Below are 10,173 nucleotides of genomic sequence, written 5' to 3' on the forward strand. Positions count from 1 at the left end.
TAACTTAATAATAATAAAAAACTTTTTTTATTGAAGTTGATCCTCAAAGGTAAAGGCCAAAAAGTTTGACCGTCCCTAATATATATTACTGTTCTAACAAAAATAATTAATATATTTAACCATAAAAATACTTAAGCTGTTGTTCAGTAGGCAACATTCAACTAATATGTAAGAAATTATTGAAATTATTATTTTTTAGTAAATATACTATTTTTATCACAATTAAAAAATAATAAAAACATTTTTTTTTTATATATATATATATATATACTAAAAATTATTAAAATGAAAGTTGGCTAGTATAAAAATCAGACATCTTAATTATTTAAAATTGTAATTGTTTAAAATTTAATATATCTGAATAAAATTGAGTATTCTTGGGTAAAAGGTGTTGCATTAAGTGATTAAAAAAAAAAAAAAAATACAATTTATTAAATCAATTTACAAACCAATATCAATTAATAATAGTTATATTAAAATCAATTTTTAAAAATTATATATTAAAAAAATGTATACCATGTCACCTATGTTTGACATTGATTTATCAAAAGCTGGGTCCACAATAATAAAAATGTATGTTATGTATCATATTTAGCAAAAATTGTATCATGCAATAGAAAACATGTGCTTGTGTGAACGTGTTTGCCACATAATAGAATACATTAACAATTTTTGATGCGTTTTAGCATATAAAACATAAAAAATTAAGTTGATGTATATTTTACAATTTAGATTTTAAAAATAAACCTAAATGCATAAATACTCAATAAAGAATTATTGATAAATGATATAATATTTATTATATATATAATAAATAATAATAATAATAATAATTTTATTTATATTTATTTTTATTATTATTGGAAGTATACAGAACAAAAGCTATTTTATCCTAAAGAAAAAATAACGAGTCTCTTCACAATAATCCTAACTTTAAGGGGTAAGTGCAAGTAAAAAATGTTTACTTTTCAACTATTATAATAGCGTATACAGTTTTTATATTTTTAGTAAATTGCTATAAAAAAAAAAAGCACATAATAGAAACAAGACAAATAGAAAATTTGTAAAAATATTCTATGATATTAATATTCCATTTGAATACAATTTATACTAAGCTACTGAGAAAAGTTTTCAAAATAATGAGGTATGTAATTGATAATTTTTTTCCTAACTGTCAAACTTTTATAATCATTTAAATACAAGACAATCAAGTTTCAAACAGAATAAATAATGGTTTACATTTTATCCACAAATCTATGTCATCATTTAAAGATCCGCATAATGTAATAAATTGAATAACATTCATAAAAATTTAAAAATAAAAGTTTTAAGTAACAATAGGTTAGTCAATTGAAGTTAAAAAATAACATTAGCTGCATTATACAAAATATATATTTTTATGATTCAAACATCATCAAGTTTTCACTAAAAACTTAGTCATTTTAAAAAATTACTGTTATGAATGTTTTTCTTGTCATTAATTTAATATTCAGTATCTATAACTTCAATAATCTACTAACCCTGTAAACACAAGAAAAATTGCAAATTGGATATTTAATTTATGCCATATTTTAAAAAAAAATATACCTTTTTATTATAAATTATTTGGATGATGTCATTAGTAGTTGCATTTTACATATGAATAGTAGCAGCAGTATAGCGAGCTTCTCCTTTTCTCCAACCCCACTGATTTGGTCGATACTAAATAAAATAACAATATTTAATTATAATATGATAAATTAATGAAATAATGATTAAACAATGTACAAAATTAACTAAAATAATATTAAAAAGAATAAAAATATATTTTTAAAAATAAATGGTATTTTTTATTTCTTAAATAATTAAGTAGGCAAGAAAATATTTCCATTAAATTTAATAAAATGAAAACAATTATCACTAATTTAATACATTTTGATTAAATTACATAAATTTGTATAATACTATTGTTGTTCAGTTATAACTACTACTTTATATAGCTAAATCATCATCCCAGTCACCCTTTGCCTTATCATCAATCTTAGAAAAAATATCAGAAGCACTAACTTATCTTAATGAAATTAGATAAATGATAATTGTTTATTAAATTATATACTTAAACTTTAAGCAATAATAATTACATACATATTATATTTCAATATGTTAATGTATAATTAAAAATAGTATACTTACTCTTATTAGTATTTGTCCAGATCGTGTATGTGGATTTAAATATGCGTAAAATATCCAGACTAAAGACATTAAAATTAATGAAATACACAATGCAATGAAGATTAAACTTGTACTAGAAGATGAAGAATTTGTGTCTAAAAATTAAATAATATAAAGTTAAGTACTATAAACAATATGTTTTGTTAATATACTATAATTAATAATCAATTACGAGATTCAGATTTTATAGAAGATTCAACACTAGAATTATCAACAGTGGGAGGGGTAACAGTTGTCACTCCAGATGTGCACATCTGTTCATCAGAAAGCTTTAATTTCTCACAATCTTTCTGGTGCCAGTCTTGACGATTGCGATCAACTCCCGAAGAACATCGGTTGTCACACCAAAAACACTAGTGCACAAAAAAAATTCTAATTATCTTATCTATTTTTAAAATATATGTATTTAATTATCAAAAAAAAATAAAGATGTTTTGTAAAAATTACTTGGAAATTTGTATCTTTTTTAATACAACTAGAACAATTTTTCTTATCTAAACATGTTGGCAATGCAGTTAAAATTATAACAGTTCCATTTGTTACTTCATCCTCATGAAACGTTACTCTATGATATTCATAAATAGTTTTTCTTCTCACAACTATCCATAAAAAATAAAATATAAACATTAAAAACTATATTTTAAAAAAATTAAATGTTAGATACTTGGATTCACTATATTAAAATTATTAAGCAATGGGAAATTTTATTGTTGATTATCAAAAACATTATTGGTTGTAAAGTAAAAAGTAACTTAAATTATACTAACAAAATATTGTTTTGTCTAATACATATGCATCAGATAATCCTATTTTCACTGGGTGATTTGTAGAATCAATTTCTTTGATTTTAGTTGGTATATTTTTGTAAGCAAACACAATGTTCCCATTTGAATGTAAAGTTGTTTGAAAAGTAAATCCTCCAACTTTAGGTTTATCTTGTAAAGTTGCATTATGCCAAGTAACTGTCAATGCAGTATCATTTTCCAAGTAATAAATGTTTGAATAATTTGATGAACTTAAATCAAAGTTGGCCATTAATGGTGCTATGTATTGAGTAGCTGCTAACCACGAATGAATATATTCTCCTAAATACAAAAATCCACCAGTTGCAATTGTAGTTGAATTTAATAAATGTCCATAGAAAGGAAACTGAAACTTCAAGTTGATTGTCTGAAAACAAATTTTATTTAATAAAATAACAAATTTATTTTAAATCATATATTGTTATCTTACTGCAGCCCTGCGATGAGAATCTGATAACATTTCATGTACATTTGCATCAGGATGATTCACCAAATCAACCCAATAATCATTAAATACCTTTAAATCGTTAATTGTTGTGCTATTGTAGTATATGTGAGAATCCTAAAAATCATATAAAAATATTAATTTTGAGAGGTGTTAACTACAACAAGTAAGAAATTCTTAATCAATAATAAAATAAATGTAATTACTATTGAATTTATAGAAAATAAAAATATTACTAGGAAAATTTTTCAGAGTATAAATAATTAAATAAATTTTTTTTTTTTATTTCATACAACTGTTTTAAAATTATAAAATAAGAACAAAAACTCGTTTTTGCAAACACTGTTTATTATTTTAAAAAAATCAATAATAGGTAGAATTCAGAAGTTGTATCATTGGCATGTTTTATTTTGAACCATTAGGTTTAATCGCTAAGTGAACTAGAAATTCATTGCAAGATACTACGAAAAACATATCAAAAATGTGTAGTGCAAATATTAGCATATTTAGTGATTTTTGGATTTTAGAGCATATTTCTTAATTTTACAATTTTTTAGAGCATATTTTATAATTTAATAAGATTCAGTATGAAAATTTGTAAATAAAAAAGTAAATACATTCATACTGAGAGAACTTATTAGATATTTTTATACCATATTTTTTTTAATCTCCATTTGACATTAAAAAAAAAAAAATGTTTTACCCCTATTGATTAATATGATGTATATATATTTATAAATTATAACTACAACTAGCTTTATCTAAAATAGAATATTATACAAATATAAAATAGAAACAGCTGCTATCAAAATACAATGATTTTCTGTGGGTGCCCCTATCTGATACATAGATTTACAGTATCAGTAAGACACATATAGATATGAGTCATATCAAAAATAGTCACCACACAAATTTATGTTTTTAGTGGTTAAAAATTATTTAAATCCAATAAAATTTCTATGTAAAAAGTATCAATGGGTATCAAAATAAATGTATGAATAAATTTGGTCTTAATTTGGGTATGGTTCTCAGAAATATTTCATTATACAGAAATTGTTATTAAAATAAGAAATTTACTGTAATGATAAAATAAAATATGACAATAATACCTATATTTTTAAGCAATAATATAATTTTAGTTGCCGAACTTGAACATTCAATATAAAACATAATAGAAAAAAAATGTAAATAAATAAAAATAAATGTTTTATATTGTGGACTTTCTAGAGCACTCAATTCTTTTGTTCATTAATATTTTTTATATAAATATATCATTATAAAACCAATAATGTGTATACATTATTTGAAGCCAGAATTAAGAATTTTAACTTGAAAGTAATTTTTAAAAGTTTAATCAATTTAATTAACAGAAAATTGAGATTAATGTTATTATAATATAAGTTGTTTAAAGTTATAATATTCTTTAACTCAAAAAATATTGCTTAAAAAAATTAAGTCATAATAATTTTAAGGAATAATAATAATCTTTCAAGACTAAAAGCATCATATGATCATTTATAATATTGTTCATCTAGTATATAGAATATATTCACATTTAAATAAATTTCAAAAAAGGTAATCAATTGTATTTAATATTTATATAGCTATTTATTTTGTCATAAATAATGTATAACATATGGTTCTAAAGATTATAGATATATTCAATACATAACATATTTTGCTAGCTTTATACATCTTATTTTATTTTAAATGTATTGATAAGTGGCTTTTTTTCAAATGTTTATTGAATATTTTTAATATAAAAGAAAGTATTCTTTGTAATTACTAATTCAAATTGTAAGTATTAAATTTAAATATTTAATATTATAAAAACTGAAGTTGTTAAAATTTTAAAATAAAAGAACTAATTAATTGGTTTTTTAACATGCTTATTCTTTAAATAATTTTTAATTTATCAATCACACTTATGATAAAAATGTACATTGTTAAATAATATTAATTGAAAAAAAATAACATGAGCTATTAATTTATCTTCAGATAACACCACATTTTAATTTTATCATACTTTGTGAACCTAAACAAAAATAAATAATTTATAAACTGTAATTATATTAATATATTAGTATATTAATGATTATGAACATTAAAAATGAAATACATATTGTAATTTGTAATTCAATCTGGCAACTAAATTAAAATTACTTGTTAAAATTTAATTCTCATAAGTTATAAAGGAAATTCAAAACAAATATTTAAATAAAGCAATTACAGATATGGTGATAAATTAAAAATTGTAAGCTAAGTTTAGAATTATTTTTGAAATATAATAGTTTAGCCCCGCTTTATCTAATGACATTCCTAATATTGTAATTATAAAATTAATAAAAAATTACACTGAAAATCCAACTTACATTTCTTGAATTTGTTATACTATGATTTTTAAGTGTTTCATTGGTAATTGCTGAAGGAAAATCTAAATCTCCTGGCAGAGCTAAAGGTGTGGGTGTTCCTAAAAAAAATAAAAATATTATTCTAAAGCAAAATTAGTTTTATAAATTATAATATACTACTTTACCTATATAACTTATATTGACAGTACTTCCCTGAACTGGAGGTTCATGAGTCACTGAAGTTAAATTCTTTCCAAGTACTTTATCAGAATCATTTGTAAAAAGTGAAGTGTTTGATGGATTTATTTCTAAATAAATTAAGATCTTAAATTAGTTTAAAATTAAAAACAAGTAAACAGAATAAACATTTTTATATCCAATATCCAATTATTGGTACTTTGTGGTTATCATACTCCAACAGTCAGGAAATGCCGATTCCATTACTGTACTTTATTATACTTAATACTCACAAATATAATTTTGTAGACTCAAATAGCAGGACACATATTCAAAATATTGAGTATATAATTGAGATATAATTAAATTATAAACGACATCATTAAATTTATGCCTCCTTCATAGAAAGATTTTTATTTTATTTTCATAAACATATTTTATGATATTTTGTATTTATATTTAATAAAAATAAATTATATTTTTAGTACAAAATGTTTTTATCATACAGCACAGAGTACGATAAATGAAATCGGTATTTCTCGGCCGGGAAAATATATGTTTATGAACACAAAATAAAAATCTTTTTATGAAGGAAGCATAAATTTAATGACGTCAGCTAGAATTTAATTATAACTCAATTATATACTCAATATTTTGAGTATGTGACCGGCTATCTGGGTCTACAAAATTATATTTATGAGTATTAAGTATTAAGTATAATAGAGTACGAAAATGGAATCGGCATTTCCCAACTATACCTGTCAGCTGTTAGAGTATAATAACCAAAAAGTACCAAAAAGTACCCAATTATTTATTAGCTATTAACAATAAAATTATAGATTTAAAATATTATTCAATGCACTAAGCCAAATACATAAGAATATAAATATACTCTTTATTTATATTTAAAGAAGGTGGTAAAATTTAAATTTTGTACTGTAAAAAATCTGAGTTACAATTTAAAATGGTAAAGTGATATAATATACAATATATATTAAACATAGTATAATCTCTAATAAGAATACTTAGGAAAGCTGAAAGATATTTTTTTTAAAACTAACTATTTAAGGTTTTAATAATTAAAATAAACTTCTAACTTAAAGGTGATAATAAATAGCCAAGATGCGAAAAAAAAATAAAACCATATATTATATATACATTTTTTAATCGAATACCTGATCTTAAAGGTATGGATTTAGAGGTACTTACCTTGTTTTGTTTGTTTAGTAGTTCCATTGATTCTGTCATTGACTGCTTGAAAAGAACTATGTTTTTGTTGAACAGTAGTATTAGTATTAATAAGAGATTCAGCTGATCTTTTTATTCGAACATTTGGAAGTGTAATTATATCAGTATCTAAAAAAGTCTCATCGTTTGTGGAGGTTTTATAAAAATATTCTGCAAAAATAATAAAATTAAATGCTTGTTATTTATTTTTTTTATAATATATTAAAAAATAAAAATATAAAAATCATATTGGTATAAATATTTTCATAGATAATTTTATATTATCACTAACATCTAACTGTACTATCAACTTGTATAGTAGTGTTAGATGTTTTAAGTATTAGTTTAAACTGATGAGTAAAAATAATAAAATTGAATTATTTTTAATTATGAACTTTGTGAGAGTTTTTAATAGATATTTAATAGGTACATTTATTTTTTCGGAATTAAATGCTAATAGTAAAAAGTATAATGGTCAGATGAAAGAAACTTAAAAAATTAATTGTAAACTTGATTTAACCAGTCAAATATTGAAAATAAAAAAAGATAGTAACATAGACCAGCCAAACATGGAAATCAATTATTCATAGCTTAAATCTATTTTTTAATTGTACAGACAGAAACTGAAAAAAAACAATTACAGAAGATTAACAGTAATAAATTAATCCAACCTATATATTCAAAAGTTGTTTTTAAGAGACATTAAAAATTATTTCTATTAGACAATTTTTCAGTGGAATACTTTAATAAAATAATGGTGGTTAAACTTGAAATTTCAATTAAATAAAAGTAAGGTTATACTTATATTACATATATATTATGTATAAATAGTAGACATAATTAGTCACTTTTTGTGATTTGTAATGAGTAGGTATCTTAAATTTTAAAGTTTGACTGGAAATCAAAAATTTCATATGTGAAAACAACAAACTTTTATATAATTTTTTGTTTGAATTAAAATATAATAAATATATACATTAACACGTTTACTGCAGATAACGTCAAACGACATTAACTAACATTATTTACACACGCCAAATGGTGATAATAAATTGAAGTTGTCTATGTTGTTACTAAATTTACTAATATAAACAAAAGAAAACTAATCAATAGCTAGTAATAAAAATATTTTATAATTATAGGTGTATAATTTGACTTAATTTTCAAAGAAATTATTTCGAGGGGGTTTGAACCCCCAAAACCACCCCTGTATATGTGCCTGAATGTGATAAACCTGTATACTTATTTTTATAATAATAGCACAATGTATATGCTAAGGTACTTAGCTTATTGTAGCATTAAAATATTTATTTGACTGTAATTTATGTTATCAAACGAGATAGTAAGCATCAACAACGATACCTATATAGGTATAAATGTGTATACTAAACCCAATACATTAATGCTATAAATGATATTCTAGATTTTAAATTAAACATAAAAATAAAAATTATGAAAGACATTTATATAGTTTGGTGCACAATTAATTAAAAAATGGAGAAATCATTATTTTTAAGTACTGATAACTATAATTAATTTATATAAATTAGGTAATAAATGCTAAAGAAAATATTTATTTATCAATTTATTATTTAATGAATTATCTATTCTCCACTTTATATATAAATTTGTACCTCTAATTAATTATTAATAGCAAAATAATTGTAATTTTATAGTTTTTATTCATGTATCAATATTCAATAAATAACTATTGTACATGTCAACAAACATTGGTAAATTTCTGCATTAGGAAGCATTTGTAAAAATTGACAACATTCACCAGTGACTAACACTCACTTCTAGATAGTCTATACCTTAACATATCCATAATCTAGATACATACAGTAAGTAGCCAAAAGTAACAAAATACATTCCATCTTAAATATCTATGATATTATAATAATTTTAACAGAAGGAAAATATCCTACTCTTATTTGGTTTGTTCACTAATGTTAAAATAAAATAATATTAAGATGTTTTAAGAACATCATACAAATGTTTAATAAGAAAGTATCTGTGCCTTATAATTACCATGACCTCTAAATTAAATAGTGTCAAATAACTACAATTATACATAGAAATATTACTTAAATATAAAGTATTAATAAAATATAGAACAAAAACTGTTCAACGCCGAAACACGAAAATTGTTAATTTAAAAGATGTACGTGTAAACATTAAATACTGAGTAGATCATTAATCAAATCTAACTTAAGTGCGTCATTGATAATAGATATTAATATAATAGTCAATTACCTTGATGAGGAGACACTGTGGAGATTGTGAGAAAAACGAAAGATAAACCCCAGAAAAAACTTTTAGCCATCATAATTATTTATATAGTTATTAAACGCTTTTGAGAATGCGAGATTAATGTTACAAATTAAAGAGCCTAATGATGCATTGTAAATAGTTATCACTATGAACAAGATCAAACGTACAGAATAAAATTTAGGAGTTAATTATTCGCGAACAAAAACGACCAACGACTAGACATTAAACAAGGTAACTGTAACTAGTGACAACTGCTGTCTACTGGAAACAAATAATTGTAAGTAATAATATAGCCAATAGACCTTAAAATATTATATATGTACTTTTTATACATTGCTGATGATAGTAGATAAGGAATAATCACTATTACTGTTAGAGTGCGTTGCAGTCTACATGAATAATTATTGTGATTTGTAGGGTCCATAAAGAATAAAGATATTTATAATATTTATATCTATGTAGATGTATTAGATGTATGGTGGGGTCGAAGCTCTAGGGCACTGGATAGTTATTACTTATTAGTTGGCACTTTGCAGTTGTTGCTTGTTTGCTTGTTACAGTTGTTGCACAAAAACAATAATTTTTTAAACAGTCTGTGAACAATAGGTATAATCAACATTCAACACAGTATGCAGGTGCATAGATTTATCTACTAACTGAGGGTGTAACGTCTTCTTTTTCTACG

At 22.5% G+C, this 10,173-nt stretch overlaps 1 protein-coding gene across 1 annotated transcript; it reads right to left on the reverse strand.

The window, feature by feature from the left end:
- Window positions 1-1,344: 1,344 nt before the first annotated feature.
- Window positions 1,345-9,764, reverse strand: LOC112601747 (plexin domain-containing protein 2). The gene is made up of 11 exons (XM_025349514.1): window positions 9,471-9,764; window positions 7,197-7,385; window positions 5,996-6,118; window positions 5,832-5,929; window positions 3,445-3,576; window positions 2,979-3,381; window positions 2,659-2,810; window positions 2,384-2,564; window positions 2,173-2,306; window positions 1,588-1,701; window positions 1,345-1,521 (listed from the first exon to the last, which is right to left on the reverse strand). Exons 1-10 carry the CDS (start codon window positions 9,541-9,543, stop codon window positions 1,633-1,635), a joined length of 1,554 nt encoding a protein of 517 aa, XP_025205299.1. The 5' UTR covers window positions 9,544-9,764; the 3' UTR covers window positions 1,345-1,521; window positions 1,588-1,632.
- Between the last annotated feature and the right edge of the window lie 409 nt (window positions 9,765-10,173).

This window comes from Melanaphis sacchari, unplaced genomic scaffold (genome assembly GCF_002803265.2).
Source record: "Melanaphis sacchari strain LSU unplaced genomic scaffold, SCAv2.0 Contig7_pilon_pilon, whole genome shotgun sequence".
Taxonomy (NCBI): domain Eukaryota; kingdom Metazoa; phylum Arthropoda; class Insecta; order Hemiptera; family Aphididae; genus Melanaphis; species Melanaphis sacchari.